General features: G+C 51.0%; 1 protein-coding gene across 1 annotated transcript in view; it reads right to left on the bottom strand.

The window, feature by feature from the left end:
• The window catches only part of BTBD16 (BTB domain containing 16), a 56,833-nt gene that overhangs the window by 19,543 nt on the left and 12,014 nt on the right, over window positions 1-25,276 (bottom strand). The window contains exons 5-9 of the mRNA XM_047761641.1: window positions 21,915-22,004; window positions 20,535-20,649; window positions 13,557-13,626; window positions 12,188-12,318; window positions 2,389-2,508 (exon numbers count right to left, since the gene is read on the bottom strand). Coding sequence (XP_047617597.1) covers window positions 2,389-2,508; window positions 12,188-12,318; window positions 13,557-13,626; window positions 20,535-20,649; window positions 21,915-22,004 — 526 coding nt within the window. The remainder of the gene's footprint in view (window positions 1-2,388; window positions 2,509-12,187; window positions 12,319-13,556; window positions 13,627-20,534; window positions 20,650-21,914; window positions 22,005-25,276) is intronic.

Below are 25,276 nucleotides of genomic sequence, written 5' to 3'. Positions count from 1 at the left end.
CAACATGGATGGACCTAGAAATTATCATACTAAGGGAAATAAGTCAGACAGAGAAAAACAAGTATCATGTGAGATCACTAATATGTGGAATCCAATAAAAAATTATACAAAAGAACTTACAAAACAGGAAAGACTCCAAGATTTTGAAACTGAACTTATGATTACCAAAGGGGAAATATGCATGGGCCAGGGACAAACTAGGGGTTTGGGATTAACGTACACACACTACTGCATATAAAATAGGTAAGTACCAAGGACCTACTGTATAGCACAGGGAAATCTACTCAATATTTTATAATAACCTTTACAGGAAAAGAATCTGAAAAGGAATGGCTATGTGTATATGTATAACTGATTCACTTTGTTGTACCCCTGAAACTAACACAACATTGTAAGGCAACTATGCTTCAATAAAATGTTTTTTTCTTTTTAGGGCCCCACTCACGGCATATGGAGGTTCCCAGGCAAGGGGTTGAATCAAAGCTACAGCTGCAGCCGCCAGCCTACACCACAGCCACAGCAAGGCCAGATCTGAGCTGCATCTGCGACCTATACCACAGCTCATGGCAACACCGGATCCCTGGCCAACTAAACAAGGTCAGGGATCGAACCACGTCCTCATGGATCCTAGTCATATTCGTTTCCGCTGAGCCAAGGCGGGAATTCCTCCAATAAAATTTTTAAAAAATAAAAATTAAAAAAAGAATTAATTAGATAACAACAACACTGAACCTAGAGGCACCCACCTTGAGATCTTTCTAAACACCCTGCCCCAGGAACCACTACTGAGCCAGCGGCAGCAGGCACAAGAGAGAAATCCTATCTGTGGTTCTAGGAATGGGCAGCAAAGCATCGTGAGATTCAGCAGGTCTGGATTCAAGTCCCGCTCCATCCATTATCACTTGCATGGTCTCTGACAAGCTAGTTCGTCTCTACCTCAGTTTCCCCATCTGAAAATGGGAATAATAAAACCAGCCCCCAAGTACTATGCAGATTAAATGAGGTTACAAAGAGAAAGTACCTGTCAGAATTACTGCATTTGGTAAACATAAGTAAATGGTGCCCATTATTATACTGTAATTGTTAATTTTCACTTAAATTTGAGATATATACCTTTTAGAACTTATAAATTTAGAGGGTATGAAAGACTGGATTAATGCCATGAAACCTTTGTACAGTTAAATGCTTTTTGTCAAAAAAAATTCAGAATGTTATATGCTACCTAGTGAAATATAAATAAGAATGATCCAGAATGATTTAGGTACATTTTAAGTATGGGTTTTTTTTTGCTTTTTTTTTTTTTGCTTTTTAGGGCCGTACTCACAGCATATGGAGGTTCCCAGGCTAGGAGTCAAATCAGAGCTACAGCTGCTGGCCTACAGCACAGCCACAGCAACACCAGATCCAAGTCACATCAGTGACCTACACCACAGCTCACAGCAACACTGGATCCCTGACCCACTGAGCGAGGCCAGGGATTGAACCTGAGTCCGCATGGATACTAGCCAGATTTATTTCTGCTGCACCACAACGGGAACTCCTAAATATGAATTTTTTTATTTTATTTTTTTTTGGTCTTTTTGCCTTTTCTTGAGCCGCTCCCACGGCATATGGATATTCCCAGGCTAGGGGTCGAATCGGAGCCAGAGCCACCGGCCTACGCCAGAGCCACAGTAACATGGGATCTGAGCCATGTCTGCAACCGACACCACAGCTCACAGCAACGCCGGATCGTTAACCCACTGAGCAAGGGCAGGGACCGAACCCGCAACCTCATGGTTCCTAGTCGGATTCGTTAACCACTGAGCCACGACAGGAACTTCCTAAGTATGAAATTTTTAAGGTCAGTACAGTATGGTCATTTTCCTGAATAAAAAGAGTATCTTTTGCATCATGTCTTTCACCAGAACCCGAAGCTCAAGACTATCTCACCTATCGATTCACGTTTTCAGATTTTTTTTTTTTGTCTTTTCTAGGGCCGCACCTGTGGCATATGGAGGTTCCCAGGCTAGGGGTTCAACTGGAGCCATTGCCACTGGCCTACGCCAGAGCCACAGCAATGCCAGATTCGAGCCACATCTGCATTGCCACCTACACCACAGCTCACGGCAACGCTGGATCCTTAACCTACTGAGCAAGGCCAGGGACTGAACCCGCAACCTCATGGTTCCTAGTTGGATTCGTTAACCACTGAGCCACGACGGGAACTCCAGTTTTCAGATAATCTGGGGTTTCAAAGTTATCCATAATCTTAGGCCCCATGAAGAAAACTGCATTCTAGGCACTCTGAATAATGTCATGAAAAATAATATCGCTGATGCTTTCCCCATGATACAAGCCAAAATACAGTGTATGTACAATTTATCAATCAACACTAAGTTACATTACCTGCTAAAAAATGCCACCATGGTTTCATATGCTGGAATGGTCTGTGTTTTGTTGTTCATTTGCAAGTAGACCCACAAAAGTAGTGTTTTCAGAAGGTGAAACTCACTAAAAGTAAACAACCTGGCCAAAATGAAAGATTGAGAAGAAATTTTAGGAAGAGACCAAAAACAACAACAACAACAAAAAAAAACCCCACACAGTGTAGAAGAAAATGAACAGTTAAAAGTAAGTTTAGGAAGGAGGCCACACCCCCTGGAGCTGGTAGGTAGTGTCACACAGAGACACCAAGTGCCCTGCTCAAGGTCCCACAGCTGTAAATGGCAGGGCTGGGACTTGACCCTCAGCAGCCCGTCACCCCTAGAGCTTTGCTTTCCCCGGCCTGCTGTGCTGCCCTAAAACAACAGCCATCATCTGATGAGTTCCTACTATGAGACAAGCTGTTTCCATACATTCTTTTTTTTATTACTATTATTTTTTAGGGCCGCATCTGCAGCATATGGAAGTTCCTAGGCTAGGGGTCCAAATGGAGCTGAAGCCGCTGGCTAACACCACAGCCACAGCAACGTCAGATCCGATCTGCATCTGCAACCTACACCACAGCTCACAGCAACACTGGATGCTTAACCCACTAAGCAAGACCAGGGATTGAACCTGCAACCTCATGGATGCTAGTCAGATTCACTTCTGCTGAGCCATGATGGGAACTCCTTCCATATGTTCTTTTACTTAATTCCATATAGAAACCCCGTGGGATATATTTCTTACTTTTATAGATGTGGAAATTGAGAACGATCCTATGTTTAAAACTTTAATATCTATTCATCATGGGTTTCTTGCATTCATTTTCATCATAAAATATTGCACTAAAATTTACTTTATCTTCTTTTTTTTCTTTTTAGGGCTGTACCTGCGGCATACGGAAGTTCCCAGGTGAGGAGTCAAATCAGAGTTGCAGCTGCCTGCCTATGCCACAGCCATAGCAACACCAGATCAAAGCCACGCCTGCAACCTACAACACAGCTCACAGCAACACTGGATCCTTAACCCAGTGAGCAAGGCCAGGGATCGAACCCGCATCCTCATGGATATTAGTTGGGTTCATTACCACTGAACCACAACGGGAACTCCAACAGGAGCTCCAAAATTTACTTTACCTTGATGACTGCGGTTTGGGGTGGCCCCTTAACTTCTGCACCTGAGGTCAGTGCCTTATTGGTCATATTCCATTCCCGGCCCTGACTGAGGGCTGAAACCGTGAATAACTTATCCAAAGTTACACAATTCTAAGGTCAAACCTGGGCAGGGGTCAGTTCTGCCCTAAACTGGCTGTAGAAGCTCCTGCAGCCAGCTTACCAGCCAGGCAGCCTCAACTCCCTCATCTGTAAAATAGTGATTAGAGCAGTAAGGATCCGGGCGAAGGCTCTGTGAGCTGACACGCCCTATGAGCTTCCTACTGCTCGTAATGCAGTAACAAATCCATACACCGAGTGGCTTAAAACAACACAACGTTTTTATTTTAGAATTCCAGGAGTCATAAGGACAAAATGGATCTCACCCAGCTAAGATCAAGGTATGGGCAGGGCGATGCTCCTTCCTGAGGCCCTAGGGAGAACTGTTCCTTTGCCTTTTCCGCTTCTAGAGGCCACTGACTTCCCTTGGCTTGTGGCCTCTTCCTTCATCTTTTTTTTTTTTTTTCTTTTTAGGGCTGCACCTGCAGCATATGCAAGTTACTGGGCTAGAGGTCAAATCGGAGCTGCAGCTACTGGCCTACACTACAGCCACATCAGTGGGGAATCAAGCAGAGTCTGTGACCTACACCACAGCTCATGGCAACGCTGGATCCTTAACCCACTGAGCAAGGCCAGGAATTGAACCCACACCTCCCCGACACTACAAGAGGTTCTTAACCTGCTGAGCCACAACGGGAACTCTCCCTTCCTTCTTCTTCAAGCCAGCAGCACTGCATCCTCAAACCTCCCTCTGGTGCTGACTTCCTCCTCTCTCTTCCAGCTCAAAGGATTCTTCGACTACACTGGGCTCACCAGATAATTCAGGATAACCTTCTCATCTCAGGGTCATTCTGTGAGCAACCGCAGGTCCATCTGCAAACTTAATTCCCCTTTGCCATGCAACCTAACGTCCTCACAGGTCCCGGGGGTTGGGATGTGGATAAGGAGGCACCATTACTGAGCTGACCACACAGGTGGCTCAGCCCGGTGCCCAGACACAGTAAAGGGCTGAGGGGAGGGCAGCTCTGACTCCTAAGTGGAAGGGCCGGGTCCTGGCCCCAGAGCCTGCACTGTGCCTGCAGCAGCAGGAGGCCTCTCAAGAAACAAGGGCTGAGGAGGGAGGTCAGCTCCGGAAAGGATGTCTCCCAAACTGCTCCTCTCACAGCCCCCCGGCAGCTTGTTATCTAAGGAGTCACTTAACGTGTCTTGAGCCCATTGGTGTTTTCTGTCTCTGACCATGGAGATGCAATTGGCATCAAACTAGATCATAGCCACGTCACCCACCACTTTCGTGATGCTGGTGGGCGGAAGCCAAGCTAAATAGCGACTCTAGAGGGCAATGGGAGTGTCAGCCACCTCTCTCGCTATTTCTGGACAGTCTCACTCCTCTTGTTTGTTTGTAGGCACCTACAGATGCATGGGCTTTGGCTCTGGCCAGACAGGACCAGATGTGTCACAGTCTGGGCCATGATGGTGAGGCCAGAGGGGAGATGTCACTCAGTAGGATGTCCCCACCGAGAACTCTGCTGGGCTGGGGTGCCACGTGACTTCTGATGCAGAACCCCCTCTTGAGGTCCCCAAGCCTAGAAGGTGCTTTGGGATCCTACTAAAGAGGGGGTAGCATGGAGCTCCTGTTGTGGCTCAGCAGGTTGAAGGATCCAGCTAGGATCCGGGAGGAGGTAGGTTCAATCCGAGGCCTCACTCAGTGGGTTAAGGATCCAGCATTGCCGCAAGCTGCAGCGTAGGTCACAGAGTGCCTTGGATCCGGTGTTGCTGTGGCTGTTGTGTAGGCCAGCAGCTGCAGCTCTAATTCGACCCCCTAGTCTGGGAATCTTCCAGGAGTGGTCCCAAAAAGGAAAAAAGTGGGGGGCGGGAGTAGCAGCAACACGATGGAGGAGCAACTGGGTGCTCCGTGAATAAAGACCCGCTTTTACCTTTATGATGAAGGGTAATTGCTGAAATAAAGCCCTCTGTCTTTAGGCCAAGTGTCTGTACCCTAAAGTGTTAGTTCCTTCAACAAATAACCATGCTGGGCAGTTCCCATCGTGGCTTAGAGGAAACAAATCTGACTAGCATCCACGAGGACACAGATTCAATCCCTGACTTTGCTCAGTGGGTCAAGGATCCAGAGTTGCTGTACACCGTGGTGTAGGTCACAGATGCAGCTCGGATCTGGCGTTGCTGTGGCTGTGGCATAGGCCAGTCACTGTAGCTCCGACTTGACCCCTAGCCTGGGAACCTCCATATGCCACAGGTGCAGCCCTAAAGACAAAAAAGAAATAACCACGATGGAGTTCCCATTGTGGCACAGCGGAAACGAATCCGACTAGGAAACATGAGGTTGGGTGTTCAATCCCTGGCCTTGCTCAGGGGCTTAAGGATCGGGCATTGCCGTGAGCTGTGGTATAGGTCGCAGATGCAGCTCAGATCCAGTGTTGCTGTGGCTGTGGTATAGGCTGGTAGCTGTAGTTCCGATTTGACCCCTAGCCTGGGAACCTCCGTATGCCTTGGGCGTGGCCCTAAAAAGCAAAAAAAAAAAAAAAAAAAGAAAAGAAAAGAAAAAAAGAAATAACCTCTAAGGACATTTGAACATATTTTCATTTACCTAAGAGCTCTGATGACTTTAATTAAGATGCAACTCACAGAGATCACAAACTTTTTTTTTTTTTTTGGTCTTTTCTAGAGCTGCTTCCCATGGCACATGGAGGTTCCCAGGCTAGGGGTCTAATCGGAGCTGTAGACGCTGGCCTACACCACAGCCACAGCAATGCGGGATCCGAGCTGAGTTTGTGACATATATCACAGCTCACGGCAACGCCGGATCCTTAACCCACTGAGCAAGGCCAGGGGTCGAACCCGCAACCTTATGGTTCCTAGTCAGATTCGTTAACCACTTCGCCATGACGGGAACTCCAGAGGTCACAAACTTCCCTCTCACATCAGGGAACATCTGGGCTGTTCTACATGTGTCAACTCCGGCTGGCTAGTAGCCACTGGGATGTAACTGGTATAAAAACTGCCTCTAACCAGACATTGTCCTCTTTTTTTTTTTTTTTTTTTGAGAAAAGTATATATAATAATAAAGGTCTCCTTTTGAATATAGAGCAAAGAGAAAACCATGCCCAAGGGAACAAGAAAATAAGAACAAAGCTGCCCATTGCAGCCCTGACTGTCATAGCAAAACTGAAGCAAAGCAAAACGAAAGGCCACTGGGAAGGGAATGAAAGTACTGCTGTCTATTCATGCAATGGAGCCCTGCACAATAATTAAAATTACAAATGCTAATTAGGTACATAAATGCCAACATGGAGAGTGCACATCACGTGACATTAGTGAGTCATGTAAGTTTCAGGACCTCACAATCACCCCATCTCACAGTCAGAACATTTACTTGAAATTGAAACCTCTGCAAAACTGCAAAATCATATCGTGCATCATTTACGGACATACGTCTATGTAGTAAGAATGTAATATAGTCTCATGATTGGATTCATACAAATCCACGTCAGTAGCCTAGCTGACTTTAGGGAGGGAGGGAGGCTGGGAGCAGGGAAGGAGAGGGCTGGAGGGGTGGACACACAGGTGACATCTGCTTTATTGGTAATGTTTTATTTAACTTATGACAGAAGGACACCGTCTGTTCATTGGAGGGGCAGGTCCAACTGTGTTTTGGATTATCCTCCCACCTTTGTAATTTTTTTTACAATAATAATAAAAAAAATGACCATTAGGAGTTCCCATCGTGGTGCAGCAGAAATGAATCTGACTAGGATCCATGGGGACGCAGGTTCAATCCCTGGCCTTGCACTCAGTGGGTTGAGGATGCAGCATTGCTGTGAGCTGTGGTGTAGGTCCCAGACGAGATTCAGATCCCATGTTGCTGTGGCTGTGGTGTAGGCCAGCAGCTGTAGCTCTGATTTGACCCCTAGACTGGGAACCTCCATATGCCGCAGGTGCGGCCCTCAGAAGACAAAAAAAAAAAAAAAAAAAGGACCATCAATGTCCTTATTGATCTTGACCTCAATAAGGACGAAGAAGGCCTGGAGCAGGGCACACCGGTGGGCTGGGGGTGACCACAGGCTTTTCAGCTCTCATGCTGCATGGGGGGAGCAATCCTTTCGTGCCCTGTAATCTCTATTCCGTGGGTGACACCACTAGCAGCACCTCTCTGGGTGGCTGTCGGAGAGAGACCTGAAAACCCACTCACTGTGTCCTGTTAAAAGTGCTTCAGAGAGCTGGCAGGCACTGTGGCTATGAGTCAGAGAAGCACTCACTGCAGGAACTACCCCATTCAGAGAGATGCCCAATGGGAAAGCTGGGGGACAGGTGTGCCACAGGGGACATGGTGGCTTTTCTTTGGGCATTCCTGAGCTCTCAAGACTCCTTGGCTCACAGCTAGGAAATCGGGGAAGGGGACACCTGCCCCCTGGTGGCAGGCAGCCTTCTGTGCAGAAAGAACTAGAGAGTCCTCTGATGCTTCCACCCTCCTAAGTCGACAAGGAGCTTGGCTTCCAGAAAAAGAGAACTCGGACTGAAGCTTTCATTATATTAGAGTGAGTAAAACAGGGCCACAGAGTGGTGACCTCTAAGAAGGAAATTAACGGAAAACCAGAGGCCCAGGAGGTCAGGAAAACTGTATTTTACCGCAGATCGTTTACAAGATGGAAAGAAAAGCCAAAGGAAGATGAGGTCAAAGGGAGCTCGGCGGGAGAAGGTGAATGGCCTTGAAGTTGAAGCTTCGGCTGAGATGGATGTTGTTCCAGCAAGGCTTAGTGATCCAAACACCACAACCACTAGCCAGGGATGGGCCACAGTCTACACTAAGTGAGGCCCAGGGACTCTCCATCCCTGACCTTGGGTTGACCTTTCCACAGAGCGGCTCAGGGGCCCTGTGACTTCCCGGGACAACCCAGTTGTCACTGAATTCTGGTTGCTGGGCAACTTGGCTTCTGTTACGTTTGAGAAGACAGTGCAGCAATAAGCTTGAACCTTGGCACCTGGAGCCCAGCCCTGCCTTTTACTGTCCCGCTTATCTTAGGGACAATAATTGTACCTATCGCACAGAGTTGTGGGGATTGAAAGAGACACTGCACCCAGCACAGCCCGCACCCCGAGGTGCTTGGCAGAAGTCAACTCGCCCTGAGGGGCATTTTTTTTTTTTTCCATTTTTGGTGGCCCTGAGGCATATGGAGCTCCCGGGCCAGGGATCATCTCCAAGCCACACTTGTGATCCATGCCACAGCTGCAGCAAAGCCAGATCCCTAACCCAGTGTGCCAGGTTGGGCATTGAACCCATGTCCCAGTGCTCCCAAGATGCGGCCAATCCCATTTTGCCACAGTGGGAGCTCCCCAAGGTCCATTCTTAAGCAGGTGTGGTCCGTGGTGCCGGGTCCACCAGCCAGCCAGTGTGCCGTGATGAGGAGCCCCAGCCTGGTAAATTCTAGCACTCTCCCGGGGCACCAGGTGTGGCCCAAGGCGCCTCCTCCTGCGCCCTCTGTTTCCCACCTCCCTCTGGCTTTCAAGCAGGTGGCCCCTGGACATCCACTAGGCGAGAAGACAAGACATGAGCACAAAGTCCGAGAGCGTGGGCCTGGTCCCTCCAGGGCACATGAGCTGATGGCAAGCCCAAGGCTTCCCTCCTCCAGGACGGCCCTGGACTGGGCAGACAGCTCCCCGGGAGGGGCGGGAGTGGCAGGACCCAGTTTCCGCATCAGTCATGTCTCCCCAACCTGTGAGTCTAGACGCTTTCCACGTCATGCTCTTGGCCTCTTTTCCTGCCCAGCCAGCGTTTTCTAGGGCCTATTCCATCACTAACGGTCTGGCTGTGTTCAGACATCTTTTCCCTTTCTTGGGTAAATGCTACCAGGGCGAGACAGCTCAGTCTTTCCAAGGGAGGGACAGTTATGAAAAGTCTGAGTGATGCCGTGTTTATCTTTTCTTCAAGCGTTGCATCACCCTTGCTCTGTAGAGGGCGGGGGGGGGGGGCGCACACATACACGTGGGAGAGCCGTGGGGAGCAGGGCAGGGCAAAACGACCCCAGGAGCCCACCCAGGACCTGGAGCTGCTCTCGACATCTCAGAGAGTACAGAACCCAGAATGCTGTGCTACTAGCCTCATTTCTCCGTAAGTCTGAGGGCAAGCTTCTGAGTAAATTCAAACCAATGGGAGGACAAATCTTTCGGGGTCCAATTTCTTTTTTTTTTTTAACCCCTTTTTACAGCCGCACCAGCAGCATATGGAAGTTCCCGGGTTAGGGGTCAAATCAGAGCTGCAGCTGCAGCTCTACACCACAGCCGAGATCTGAGCTACAACACCAGATCCGAGCCACATCTGTGACCTATGCCGCAGCTGTGGCAACACTGGATCCTTAACCCACTGAGCGAGGCCAGGGATCGAACACACATCCTCATGGATACTAGACAGGTTCGTAACCCACTGGGCCACAACGGGGACTCCCCAGGTCTAATTTCTGAAAGCAGAATGCTTTCCACCACACGTGCATGAGGAAATGTTTATTTTCTAATATACCGTTACAATTTTTAGTAAAATTTTGTCTTCGTTTTTAAAATTCACCCTAAGGGAATATCATCGTAGTAAGTTGGCAGTGGGCATAAAAACCCTTTTCAAGAATCCTCCAAAGACATGATAATTAAATGCAATATGTCATCCTAAACTGGAGGCTGCATTAGAGGAAAAAAGCTGCTTTAAAGCAGTGTTGAGTCAATGATGTTAAGATATTCTTACATCAATGTTAAATTTCCTGAAGTTGTTAACTGCATTTTGATTATATTAGAAAAAATTTCCTCCTGGAGTTCGCGTCGTGGCTCGGTGGTTGACGAATCTGACTAGGAACCATGAGGTTGCGGGTTCGATCCCTGGCCTCGCTCGGTGGGTTGGGGATCTGGTGTTGCCGTGGGCTGGGGCTGTGGCGTAGGCTGGCGGCTACACCTCCGGTTCGACCCCTGGCCTGGGAGCCTCCATGTGCCGCGGGAGTGGCCCTGGAAAAGGCAAAAAGAAAAAAAGAAAAAAAAATTCCTCCTGTGTCATTTGGAAATAAACATTGAAGCATTTAGAAGGGAACATGATGCACACAACTGCCCTTCAAAGGGTTAATGGATACACACACAAATGCAAATGATAAAGCAACCAGGGCAGAGACTGGACAAAGCAGGGTAAAGGGTATCGAGATAGGGTTATCTGATTTGTTTGAAATTATTCTCAAATAAAATACTTTTTAAAAATCCTGGTAAAAGTAAAGTCCTTCTGACTTAGTAAATTTCCTTGTAGGAAGCTGGGAAAATAAGAAGATAAATGTACATTGAAGGATGTCACCAAGGTGCTCTTTATATCAGTGAAACACTGGAAATAACCTAAAAAGCCAGGCCCTGATGGGAGGCTAAGAAAGGTCCCACAGTCGCTATGCGGATAAGACAGAGGAGCCAGGAGTTCCCTAGTGGCCTAGTGAGTTAAAGACCAGCATTGTCACTGCTGTGACTTGGTCACTGCTATGGTGCAGGTTCTATCCCTGGCCTGCAAACTTCTGTGGGAACAGCACCCCCCCCCCACCCCCACCCCCAGAAGCCAGATCAGCAAAGGCAAATCAGAGAGCAGAGTCGGATCAGCAGAGCCTTGGTTCTCGAGATGTGACTGGAAGGGGGTCCAGAGCGGACCAAGACCTTGAGTGAGACATCCCTGCGCTGATCCCAGCTGGTGCCCAAGCAGAGGCCCCCAGAGACTTCGGGAAGTAGAATCGAGCACAGGTTGGGGGAGGTCAAAGTGGTGTCTGGAAGGAATCCCAAGGGCTCGAGGCCAAGAGCCCTGGTAAGGGCAGGTTTAAAGGGCTGGAGCACCAAGAGTTGGGTTTTAGCTTTGACTGTCAGAACAGCTGGATGTCCGTGCCTAGAGCTGCTCGGAAGAGGACCAGGGCTGGAGACAGAAAATTTACGGGGAGGGTTTTTCCTTTTTCTGCTTTTCCCTGGTGTCCAAATTTTGCATAATGAATGTGTATTAATGTTGACAGATTTTTTTTTTCTTTTTTAATGGGCCGCATTTGTGGCATATGGAGATTCCCAGGCTAGGGGTCGAATCGGAGCTACAGCTGCCGGCCTACACCACAGCCACCGCAGCATGGGATCTGAGCCATGTCTGTGACCTATACCACAGCTCAACGACGGACCCTTAACCCACTGAGGGAGGCCAGGGATCGAACCTGCAACCTCATGGTTCCTAGTTGGATTCGTTTCGGCTGCGCCACAAAAGGGAACTCCCCAATGTTGACAGAATTTTTAAAAAATTACTTAGGCAAGTAATTCATCACCAGGTGGGTCATGAGACAGCGGGCACCCAGAGGGTCCCTCCCCCAATGAACAGCGCCCCTCCCTCTGTCTGAGCACAGTACCCACGTTGCCGCCCCTCCCGAGGCGGGGCAGTCCAGACGGGGGAGTTTGGGATGCAGGAGGCTGCACACCGGGCGTGTCCAGGAGAGATGTGGGTGCGGCCCTGCCAGAACACCTCCCACCACCCACCAGCCCTGCCCCGCCCCAGAAACACCCTGGGAGCCAGCTCTGACCTGGGGGACCTCAGCACTTTGTGGAGCAGCTCCTGTGGGACTTTCCGGAGGTGGATCTGTGTCCCCATCAAAGGGACCAAGTTCATCTCCATCCACTTCTCGCAGCCGGTGGTGAGCCGCTCTTCCTTGTACTGAGAAGGCACGGAAAGCCCATTGAGAAAGGAATCCTTGGACTCCTAGCGCCCTCTGCTGGGCTGCGACGGTGCTACAAGCGTGCTCTTGGGCGTGCAGAGCTACCGTCCAGCTCAAAACCTCTTCGTTAAAACACGCAAACTGCAGCTGACAATGTTTGTTTTCCGAGTGTTTGCCAAGCTCAAGGCACTGCTCTAGGCTAGTTCAAATCCATCCTAGTCTATGAGATCAGTTCTTTTTTTTTTTCTTTTTAGGGCGGCACCTGCAGTTGCCAAGCTAGGGGCGGACATCAGAGCCACAGCCGCAGGCCTTTGCCACAGCCACAGCAACATAGGATCGGAGCTGCATCTGCAAATCACACCGCAGTTTGTGGCAAGGCCGGGTCTTTTACTTACTGGGCGAGGCCAGGGATCAAACCTGCATCCTCAGGGACACCAGTTGGGCTCTTAACCCGCTGAGCCACAACAGGAACGCCTCAGTTCGTTATTATTCCCATTTTACTGATGGAAAAACTGAGGCTCCAAGATTCCTGCTCTTGCCTGTGTCCACACAACTAGTTAAGTGGTCTGATCACAGCGCTTGCACACCGAAATCTCTGGACTGAGCTCTGTGACTGATCACAGAAGCTCCCCACTTTGAGGCTCAATTCTCTCCTCTGATAAGGAGAGCATTCAATTGCTTCATGTATTGCCAACACTGACACGACGGGGCCAATGTGGGACAAATTTCACTCAACTCCACCAAGAATGTCCTGGAAGGTTGTCTGCTGTTTTGGGGAGAAAGCTTGCATATCCCCTCCTCCCCAAGTTAAAGCTTTTCTACTTTATTTTGGATGTTAACATATTCTTTTTTTTTTTTTTTTTGGTTGCCCTGAGGCACATGGAGTTCCTGGACCAGGGATCAGATCCAAGCCGCAGTTGTGACCTGTGATCTCACAGCTGCAGCAATGCCTGATCCCTAACCCACCGTGCCAGGCTAGGGATGGAAACCTGCATCCCGGGGCTCCAGAGACACCACCAAGCCTATCGTGCCACAGCGGGAACTCCTTATTCTCTTTAAAAATAAAATGATTTCTGAAAAATTGTTCATTTGGCAAAATAACACGTGGGCACACTTAGGTTGGTGCCACCCAACAGATTTGGGGGAGTGGGGCCTGGTACGTGAAATCCCAGAATCCGGAGGCTCTTGGGTCGGGGGGTGCCTCAGAGGCTACCTGCTTTGTCTGGGCTGTTCTCACCCTGCAGCCGGCCAGGTAGAACTTCTTGATGGTAGCTGGAGTGAGCTCACTCGTCATCATGGCCACACACCTGCAGAGAGAGAACTGCTGTTTCTGGAGGCCGCCAGGCTGCTTTCAGAGAAGCGGGCAGCCCAGGGTGGGGGTGGGGGGTTCATTCAATTCCCTTCGACAGAAGGGAAAGGAAGAGACCTTTGTTTTAGGGATGTGGAGCTGTGGCTGGAGGACAAGACCAGCAAGACCTGTTGCAAACAGCCCCGGGGTGGAGGGCATCCCCAGATTAAATGCTTCAGAAGGAAACAAAGCAGCCTTGACACCAGGGAGAAGTGTTACAGTTCAGAGATTATGCACCCCAAGGAGTCCTACGGGGTTTTAATTTTAGAGTGGATCAGGAGTTCCCGTTGTGGCTCAGTTGGATTATGAACCCCACTGACATCCATGAGGATGCATGTTCGATCCCTGGCCTCGCTCTGAAGATTGAGGATCTGGCATTGACATGAGCTTTGGTGTAGGTCACAGACGCAGCTTACATCCCATGCTGCTGTGGCTGGCTGCTGCAGCTCCGATTGGACCCCTAGCCTAGGAACTCCCTAATGCCGCAGGTGTGGCCCTAAAAAGAAAAAAAAAAAAAGGAGTGGATTCAAAGAGCAAATTTCAGGAGTTTCTGTTGTGGCTCAGCAGGATAAGAACCCGACTTAGTGTCTACAAGGATACAGGTTTGATCCCTCTCCCCCACTCAGTGGGTTAAGGATCCAGCGTTGGCACAAGCTTCGGCATAGGTTGAAGATGCGGCTCAGGTCCACTGTTGCTGTGACTGTGTCGTAGGTCTCAGCTGCAGCTCCGATTCAATCCCCTGGCCTGGGAACTTCTATATGCTGCAGGTGTGGCAGTCAAAAGAAAAAAACAAAACAAAAAAACAAAGAGCAAATTTCTGACGAAAATCTCATTCCCTTTCATGACCAGGCCCTGTTGACTTAGTTTGCTTATTCATCAAGGATCTGTTCACTGAGCTATGTGCCAGGCTCCCTGCGAGGCCCTTGAGATACAAAGGACAAAGCTGATGGACCCGTGGGGCCAGTGCACGTTAAGCAAGCATGTAGAAAGCTAACCACATTATTGCAGTTGCATTGAAGTTTAAAAATTAAAGAACATGTTGCCATAGGAATGCAAAAAAGGGGGAACCTAGCCTAGTGGGGGAAGGACCAGAAAAGTGACATTTGAAAACCTGAAGGAGGAGGCTTGGCCAGGCCAGAAGCTGGGAGACCAGAATTGCCAGGGAGGGAAACAGCCTGTGCAAAGGCCCTGGGCAGAAACAGGTGCCGAACTTTGAACATCAAGGAGCTCCCCGCTGCAGTGCGGGTAGGGGGAGTAAGTCTCAAGAGATGAGCTGGGCTAGACAGAGCATGTGGTGGGGTGGATAGGCTGTGTGGATGGTGGGGTCATTGAATTTCAGTGACATACCTGTCACAGCTATGTCTCTCTTCAGCATAATTTTCTGAAGGCATATTAACTTCATCAAACAGGACACCAGAGAATAGCTACTGGGCTCTCATACAAAGCCCTTGAACTCAACTGTGATCCTAAATTCAGTAGAGATACATGTTGCCCTTGGACAAAGGCTTAAAGGATATCCAGGAAGTCTTGCACATGTTCTAAAATGTATTCTTCAATCAGCAGAGTTGGGGAGCTCATTACCACCAATAATCACACCCCTGAAAAATAGCTTTAACTAAGTTGCACGTCAGTGTGAAGACTTGGCCAGTATCAAGAAAGAACATAATTTTATCTTACATTGTATTTACACTACGGATATAGTTGAGGACATTGGTCATAGCATCACTCAGTGTCATCTGATGAAGATAAGCAGGATTTTATTACTAAGAGTAGCTGTGCTTTTCCAAAGCCATCTTTTAAAAAATCCATGTTACTGATCAGGTTTCCCTTTTCATATGAGCTGCTAGGGAGCTCCAAACCAAAAGTATGGTCCCCTTAGGGAGTGTAGATTATGTTGTGCAATTCCAGCCTCTCTATCCTTGTTTTCCTTTTTCTTTTTTTTAAATAATTTTGTGTCCTGTTATTTTATGTAATCTTTCAAGCCACCAAAAACTGTTACTGGAACAAGCTAAGAAATAATGAATGGAAAACATCATGTCATGATCAAGGCACTTTACCCCCTTAGATCCTACGACTGTCCCTTCACCACGGTGAGACTGATCACTATAAGGAGTTGTCCTGAGTATCGGAAAAATCTGTGCTGGGGAAAGACGAGACTCTGCTGTCACTGCTCAGGCAGGTTGGCAGGTGAGATTTCGAGTCCCCTCAATTCTATATCCTCACCGTCTCCTAGATGACCTGCCCCCGCCCCCCACCCCCACTAGTTCAGACCCCCCTTGTGTCTCACCTGAGCCTCTGCAGGTCTCCCTGCCCCCATCAGTCTCCCGCATCCCCAGTGCCTCCTTCACGGTGCATCCTGAAGGTCTCATCCAAAAACAGAGAGATCCTGGGCACTCTCCCCTCCCAAAGTTCAGGCTCTCTGCTGACAGAACCAGATGGGACCTGCTCACATGGCCCTTGAGGTCGGCATGACCTGGGCTCACCCTAACCCCCCCACTCACCCTTCTTTCATCTTTCCACACCCCTCCCCCACTCCAGCCACATTGGGTCTTGGGGGGCCAAGCATGTTCCAGTTGCTATGCTCTCTTCTGCCCCAAGTCCCCTTTCCTCCCACCCTTGGACAACTGGAATCCTTCCAGGCTCAGCACAAGTGCCACCTCCTCTTGGAAGTCTCCCGGATTGCTTCTCCTCACATGCCCCCTTTGATTTGATCTCCTGACCTTTTTCTGCCTGGTACGTCTACCTCCTCCCACCACTGTCCCCCCACCCCTGGCACAAATGCACACCCTCAGGGCCTGCTCTGTGCTGGCTTCTGTGGCTCGTTCTGGAAATGTACGCATGTAAATCTCCTTTGCTCCTGGCCTGGCTGTGAGCCGGGCTCACAGATCAGCAAGGCAGAAACCAAGGGAGAAAGGGGCTGTGTGGGAGGCTCAGGTGGCACTGCTCACCAGGCACAGTGTCCTTTAGCTGCTGGCTTTTGCAGAAATCAGGGCCCACCCCCCCTGGGCTCAAGGAGAGTGGGGGCGGGGTTCCACCTCCGGAAAGTCTAATTGGCACCAGGCAGTTGCCCACAGATGGAGTTCAGCCCTGCATGGAGGTGAGGAAATGCCCTTCCAACATCCATGAGCCCGGAGGGACCCAAGACATTCATAGGGAGATCGTGGGTGGGTGTGTGTGTGTGTCTGTGTGCACATGCAGGCAACAACCATGATTGCAGTGTGTGTGTGTTTGTGTGTGTGTGTGTCTGTGGGCACGCAGGCAATAACCATGATTGCTGTGTCTGTGTGCACATGCAGGCAACAACCATGATCGCAGTGTGTGTGTGTCTGTGTCTGTGTGTGTCTGTGTGTGCGTGCAGGCAACGATCACAGCTGTGCCAAAGCAGACACTGTGCTGCGTGATTCTAACAAAGCCACATGCCCTTGCTTCATCCCCGAAAGACGGTGGCCTCAGGTCTGCATGATTCAGACTCAGGCAACTGGGTGACGTTGCCCTGACTGGGAGCTCAGCGGAGATGACCTTTGGGATCTCGTCCAGCACCTTGATTTGTGACGCCAACAGAGTGACCTGGGGCATTTCTGTTTACACACACACACACACTCTGAGGTTTGTGCGGCCACACCCCTGCCAACCGCCCCATCAGCCTCTCAAAGGCGGGCGAGACCCAGCCCAGCTGTGTGCCAGGCCCATCTGGCTCAGACCTAGGATTCCAGCCCCACCGCAAGCATCTGTAGAATCTGGGGCCCAGCCGATCAGCCCCAGGTCAGCGCAGGTTTGCTCAGCAGCAGAATGATGGGTTTGACTCAGTAGCCAAGGCCCTTCCGCCCGGGCATTTCAAACAAGGTGTGGAGGAGGAAGCTATTTGTGGCCCCACCCGAGATAAGCCACGGCTGGGGTTCTGGAAGGAAGACCCGGCTTGGTGTCTCGGCCTTGGGGAGGGCAGTCCAGGCTCACAGACAGAAGGTGGCTGAAGGCCCCGCTCCAAGAGGGAAGGCGGCCTTCCAGCTTTGGGGTCAGAGATACCTGCCTGCACAGCCCAGGAAACAGCCACTCAGAAATGCATGCACACAGGAGCTGTGACTTAGTAGCAATGATGTGTCACAGGGCTGAAGGCAGGTGATACACACAACAGAAGGGGAGGGGGGAATCTCAGGGAAACCCAGACTCCCCCCGACCACCGCCTTCAGGGTCAAGGCCAGAGTTCCTTAGTTCTCCCCAAGACTTTACATGACCTGTGACCACTGGCTTCCCATCTCCCACAGCTCCCGACCCCACAGCCTGGCCAGGCCCACATGCTGGAGTGCCTTTTCAAGACCGGTCCCCTCAGAGTGTCTTCTGCCGTCATGTCCAGGCCCCTGACTCCTACATCCCTCCATTCACGGGGCATCTGCATCCCCAACGAGGCTTTGAGATGCTCCAGATTGAGGGTCTGGCCCAAGTCATTTCAGGAGCCCTGAGGAAAGAGGCACTGGCTCAAAAACACATTTGGGGTGGAATATGGCTCTTGAGACTCTATAAAAGGTGAGTTGAGGAGTTCCCGTCGTGGCGCAGTGGTTAACGAATCCGACTAGGAACCATGAGGTTGTGGGTTCGGTCCCTGCCCTTGCTCAGTGGGTTAACGATCCGGCGTTGCCGTGAGCTGTGGTGTAGGTTGCAGACGTGGCTCGGATCCCGTGTTGCTGTGGCTCTGGCGTGGGCCGGTGGCTACAGCTCCGATTCAACCCCTAGCCTGGGAACCTCCATATGCCTCGGGAGCGGCCCAAGAAATAGCAACAACAACAACAATAACAACAACAACAACAAAAGACAAAAAAATAAAAAATAAATAAAAAATTTAAAAAAAAAGGTGAGTTGAAACCTGCAGGGTCCCTGGGAGAGATCCTGGCCCTGCCTTTTACAGAGCAGCTTATGTCCCCTCTGAGCAAGGACGGGAAGTTTGTTCAATCCCTCAAATGAAGAAACGGAGGCCTAGGTGGTGAAACAAATCAGGCAGAGCATCCCTGCCCTGTCTCCTCTCTACTAAACTGCAGCAGGAATTAGGGAATGGAAGAGCTCTAAGACACCACCTGTGTTCAGGGCCTGCATGCAGTAAGCACACATTTCTGGACCAACCCAAGGGAAGGGAAAAAATGTCCTAGAAAAAGGAATCCAATCAATGACTTTCACTTATGTTTTTTTCATAAACATTAATGGAATGGAGGCCTACTATAGGATATGAAAAAAGGGGGAGTTCTAAGAAAGGTTCTTTCTAATTATAGGTGCCGATTTTACTTGAAATTAATCTTAGGTGACAAAAATTTTGTTTGGGAATCCCCACCTTCACTGCGCCCCCACTTGACCCATTCCATGTGTCTTGGAGACTGTTGGGCAGGAAGCTTTACAGGACAGGGTCCCTGCCCATCTGGTCCCTTCTGTCTCCCTGGTGTCCTGGAGAAGCCCATGAAGTCATTCTCGAAGGAACAGACACATGAATGAAGGTGTGACTGACTCCAAGCCAACTCCATCTGACCCAGCGCCACTGAAGGGAGGGGTGCGGGATGGGTCAGGACCATGAATGAGCAGGTGACATCACTGCCTCCCCTGAGCAAAGAGGAATAGGAAGTGCTAGGGGTGCGGGCTCCGGGGCCCCTCGGTCCCCTTAAGACCTGGCTGCTCTATCCGGAAGTTGTGTGGCCTTGGGCAGGTTACCTACCTCTCAAGCCTCCTTTTCCTCATCTGTGACCGTAATATCCTGCCTCTTAGGGCCACAGGGAGAATAAAAGGAGGGTCCTGCAAAGAGCTGAGGACAGTGTCTCTCCATGGCAGACACTCCATTTCAAAGCCTTCACACCCATACCCCCTCACCCAGTCCTGGAGGAGGCAGGACAAATGTAATGAGACACATTTCACAGCTCAGACCACTGAGGGATCTGGAGACAAAGGAGCAGCTGGCAGCAGGGCTGAGCACAGGCCCCATGACTACATCCTGGGTTCCCTCTGGCTCTGCAGAAAAAGTCTAATGAAAACTGGGAGCCTCTGAGAATTTCAGCTGCATTTCCCCTGCGGCATGGCTGCAGGCAGAAACGCTGGCACTCCCTCCCATTTCAGCATCCTCAGAGCCTCCATGGCCCCAGGTAACCCTTGTCAGGATGAGGAAGTCTCCACATTTGATGCCAATCCGCTGTCGATGTCTCCTAGTTTGCCCTGCATGGGTCCCCCAGAGACCCCACCCTCCCCAGGCAGCGGCGAGGTCTGAATGCCCAAGAGGAAGGCTGTCCCCAAAGCCAGTGGTCAGACTGATGGGCAGACTTTGACTTTGTATTTTTCTCCCTTCTTAAAGATCTACAATGACCATGTGTAACATGTGTAAAAAAATTAAAATGTTATTTACAAGAGAAAACAAGGCTTGGTCTGAAATGAGTGGGTGCTGACCATGCTGTGGCAAGTCAGCTGGTGTTTGAACCGCCAGTTTATGCGCAGGCGCACTACACCAGAAAGACCTTTTTTTTTTTTTTTTAATCCAAAAATGAACCCAAGTGAAATTGTCAAGCAAGCACAATTTGAGCACTACTGGGAAGTCACTCTGCACACCCGCGATATTCCTCCCAGGCATAGAAATCCCCGCACGTGCATTTTATATCTATGAGTCAAAAGAGCTAGCGGTTAAAATGAGCGTGTTGCTGGAGAGACGGCCCAGTTGGTGAGCTTACAACGCACTAGTGTTCATTACGGTCTCGGTTATTATTATATCACCGCAGACTCGAAGCGGTCCCTGGAGCAAAGAAACCCCCAGCCGCCTAGCCAAAGTAAGAGGGATGCTCCATGACATGGGCCCGGGAGGGCCCCCTTCGGACCCTGTCCGGGGCGGACCTCGCCACGGTTCCTTACCTTTGAAACAGGCTGCGGAACTGGAGAATGTGGGCGGCAGCCAGCACGCCCAGGACCTCCTCCATGCTGATCTTCACCTCGGGGATGTAGAGGCTCTTCAGGGCGGTGGCGAAGGCTGCGGAGAGAGCATCCGAGAGCGAGTCATCAGCCGGGGGTTCTACAGCCCCGCATCCCCCACGCGCAGGCGCCCTGACTGCTGGGTGAGGATGCCTGAGCGGAGGTGGGGCTGGGGCAGGGAGGCAGTAGACAAAACGCCCCGCTCTGACCTGGGCGCAGACGCTGCCCTAGCTCCCCCAGCCCCCTCAAAGGAGTTGAGGATGAAGCTAAAGAAAACGGAGCTCCTGTGAAGGAATCTTCCCGCGAGCCGGTCCAGGGCTTCTGTCCTAACCTGGGGTCCTTGGCCTGTGCAGGGAGGTGGCTGCCCCAAGATGCGCACAGTGCTGTGTGCACGGGGATGCGTTTCATTTTCTCCGGAGATGACATACTTCCAGCAGATTTTCCTCAGAATCTGGGGTCTTCCAAAAGGTTAAGGACTCCCGGGAAGAGCTACGATAATTTGATGGTCTCTGGCTAGGGACAGATAGACGCAGCTCATTCCAAGTTCTACCTGATTCCAAACAGCGCCATAGTGCGCGTCCTATGCGCTCTGAGGACCCCAGGGCTTAAAGTGGGTAATTTCCTGACGGCACCTAACGGCACACTAGATTAACACCAAACTCACTTTCTAGGTGGCCAGGATGGGATGGAGCGCGGAGCCCAAGGGCGCCCCCTGGGGGAGGCCACCGCTGCTGGCAGCCTACCGGGGCGGGGCCGCGGCCGGAAGGGGCGGGTCAGCGCATGACCTGAGAGTTTCCCTGAAGCGTCTGGCCTCTTCGACTTCTGCATCCCTCCTGCGTCTTGGCAAGGACCAGCATGTCTCTTTAGCAGAATTCCCAGCTTCCTTCCTCTCTCCTCTCGCTGCCCCACTATTTTTGGTGGTGTTGTTGTTGTTTTTGCCTTTTCTAGGGCCGCTCCCGCGGCATATGGAGGTTCCCAGGCTAGGGGTCTAATCAGAGCTGTAGCCACCGGCCTACACCACAGCCACAGAAACACGGGATCCGAGCCACGTCTGCGACCTACACCACAGCTCACGGCAATGCCGGATCCTTAACCCACTGAGCAAGGCCAGGGGTCGAACCCGCAACCTCATGGTTCCTAGTCGGATTTGTTAACCACTGCACCACGACAGGAACTCCTTCCCGGCTATTTTTAACAAGGAAGCAGTGAACACCGTGTACCTCTAGTTTGTGGTGTTTTGCAGGTTTGTTTCTATTCGAATCAGGAAGGGCCATTTGTTCAAAGACACGCTCAGAAATACAAGGACAGGTAAGTGTACGTTACCAGCTTTGGTGACCAGAGCGTCATAGATCTTCAAGGAAATGCTTATCTTCTTCACGGGGTGTTGTTCTTTGACCTTCCCACGCAGTTGAGCTAGTGAAGGAAATGGGACAAGGAGGCACAGATGTGACAGCCACAGTGACAGGTACAAGAGACAGTGTGAGGCTCCATGACCACTGGCACAACCTCGATCCTGGCATGTATCGTACTATAATTTGTTTATTTTTGTTTGCTTGTTTGTTTTGCAGATGCAGTTTTGAAATGATTATTTTAAATAATGGTTGAAAGACTCAAAAGAAGTTGCAAAAATTGTACGGAGAGTTCCTGCGTGCCCTTCTGCCGGCCTCCCTCAACGATCTGAACACAGCCACCGTGGCTGTCCAAGCTGGGACGCCGATGCCCACACTGCGTTTTAAGTATTGATTACCGGCCCCTCCCCCACCGCCTCCGTCCCCTCTTTGGAGGGCTGGGGGTGGGCCTCTATCTCTGCACCCTGAGCACCTAGCTCAGACCTGGCACCGGGTAGGAGCACAGCCCCATCTGCTGAAGGATGAGAGGAACTCAGGCGACCTCCCACTGCCTCCTCAGACTTTGCCCCAGAGATCTCCCAGCAGAGGACCCCTGCCACCAAGGCTTCTAGGAGGAAGGGAATCACCGGCAGCCTCCCCCATCCACGCAGAGTTAGTCTGAAATGTCTTGCAACCCACAGTTCTCCATGCCCTTGGCACAAAGCCAGAGCTCCTCCGGTGGCCCCGAGATCCTCCCACTAGTCTTCAGTTCAGCAGACCCTAAACCTACCTCCTCGTGGTTTATTCCCCAGGAGATTTGTGGGGCTCCCCTCCCTTCCCCATCAGCGACCCGTCTGATCCTCTATTATGTAAAGTAGCTCCCCACCCAAACATCCCCCCAAACTGGCTTTATTTTGCCTCCTGGACTAACCAACCTGCTGTTACACTGGTTACCATCCACTGGGCAGGCACATCAGGTGGTGAACCTGCCACTCCGGCCCCCGGCCCCGGCACAGTCTTGCACACCCCGATGTGCAGTAAGTACTGGCTGAATGGATGGGATGAATGGGCTCCAGGGCCAGAATCCCAGGCCTAGTGAACTCAAGGTGCCAGGTAATGAAAAGTGACATGAGGAGTTCCCGTCGTGGCGCAGTGGTTAACGAATCCGACTAGGAACCATGAGGTTGCGGGTTCGGTCCCTGCCCTTGCTCAGTGGGTTAACGATCCGGCGTTGCCGTGAGCTGTGGTGTAGGTTGCAGACGTGGCTCGGATCCCGCGTTGCTGTGGCTCTGGCGTAGGCCGGTGGCCACAGCTCTGATTCAACCCCTGGCCTGGGAACCTCCATATGCCGCGGGAGCGGCCCAAGAAATAGCAACAACAACAACAACAGACAAAAGACAAAAAAAAAAAAAGAAAAGTGACATGAGTCAGGAACCCGAAAGTATAGCACCTTCTGCAGTTACAGAGACGGCGGGAAAAGGAGACTAAAGATCAGTGTTCCTCAGGCAAGCAGGGCTGTGGACCCCCGCCCCGCCTCACCACACACACGGCCCCCAGCTCTGTTCAGGCTTTCATTCCGACCATTTATCGAGACCCTACTAAGCGCCAGGCTCTGTTCCTGCTTCTGGAGCATTTTTCTGTCCTAGGTCTCTGCCTAGCCTCCCAACTGCCGGCTCCATTCCGTCACTCCCCCACCGCCCCAGGGGACAGTAAACAAGAGGACGCACAAAGTGGCTGACACAGCAGGCATTCCGGCCGCACAGTTGGGATCACTGTGTGTCACGCTAGCTGTTTCTCATGCTTCGTCATCATCTTGGGTGGGTGCGTCCCCACCCCACCCCCAGCATTAAGTTCCTAGCCCAAGGCCTGGCTCAAGTTAAGGGCTGACCACTCACTGAAGGAAGAAAGGAATATTACCAGCTAGGCCAGAGCCAGCGGAAGGTAGCTTTTATAAGTAAAACTTCACAATCTGATAGGAAGGTGATAATGTGAGCATATGTTTCTGAGGTTCCCCTCAAAGCCAAGTGCTTTGTTTTCGGTAAAAGAGGGCCATTTCCTCCCTGGCTTTTCTCAAGGAGAATAACTGTGTGCTGCTCAGGACAGCCGAGCCTGGACTCTGGGTGGAATGAACTTGAGCCTCTGGGACAGCCTCGTGTGGCCAGCACAGGGTGCCTCGAGCTGGGCTGCATCTCCCCAGAGCCCACCACCCCAGGAAACATTCTCTGCTGCCAACTCCGGGACAGCAGCGCTGATGTTCTCAAGAACACAGAAGAAGTAACGAGAAACCATCGTTGAGGGCATGTGAAGGGCTGTGACTGTACCCACTGAAAATCTTTTCTTTTGTCTTTTTAGGGCCGCACCCTCGGCATATGGAGGTTCCCTGGCTAGGGGGTGAATCGGAGCTGTAGCCACCGGCCTACTTCGCAGCCAGAGCAACTCGGGTTCCAAGTCACATCTGTGACCTACACTACAGCTCACGGCAACGCCAGATCCTTAACCCACTGAGTGAGGCCAGGGATCGAACCTGCAACCTCATGGTTTCTAGTTGGATTCGCTTCAGCTGCGCCATGACAGAAACTGTGCCCACTGAAAATCTTGGAGTCCTGGGGCCTGATGCAGTTGGTGGTGCTTGCAGGGAGACCGTGGGAAGTTGTGACAGTCTGGGCTCTGAGGTTTCATCTCTGCACCTGCCCTGATATCCCCCAATCAGGCCCCACTGCCAGCAGTTATCTTAGTAGGGCCAAATCTTTTTTTTTTTTTTTTGGTCTTTTCTAGGGCTGCTTTCTGCAGCATATGGAGGTTCCCTGGCTAGGGGTCGAATCAGAGTTGTTGCTGCCAGCCACAGCCACAGCAACGCCAGATCCGAGCCTCGTCTGCGACCTACACCACAGCTCATGGCAACGCCAGATCCCCAACCCACTGAGCAAGGCCGGGGATGGAACCTGCCACCTCATGGTTCCTAGTCAGTCTCGTTAACCACTGCGCCACAACGGGAACTCCATAGGGCCAAATCTTTTAAGGGAGACCATCCAGTCTAGACGTGTTAGTGACATTAACGATAACTCCACTTTTCCCTTCCAGATTCTCTTGATTTTCAATATACCCACTGGACCTCCATGGCCTCCCCTTGGTTCCCTAGGGAGAGTTCTGACCTGAGCACAGGGTACATGGGAGAAAGAGCTTGGTCCCACTTGTGGGGAGCCTGGGACAAACGCTCAGAAAGAGCCAAGAGGATCATGAGTAAGTGCGAAGCTCGTTAAGGTCCCAGGGGGTGGCTGCAACCTGCTCCCAGCTCCCAGCTCGGCCGGGAAGGGCTGAGTCAGAGGCTCTGTGGCCGGGAAGATTCCGGCAGGCAGC

This window comes from Phacochoerus africanus, chromosome 15 (genome assembly GCF_016906955.1).
Source record: "Phacochoerus africanus isolate WHEZ1 chromosome 15, ROS_Pafr_v1, whole genome shotgun sequence".
Taxonomy (NCBI): domain Eukaryota; kingdom Metazoa; phylum Chordata; class Mammalia; order Artiodactyla; family Suidae; genus Phacochoerus; species Phacochoerus africanus.
The sequence above is the reverse complement of the archived record's forward strand: the minus strand, read 5'-3'. Positions and strand labels throughout refer to the sequence as shown.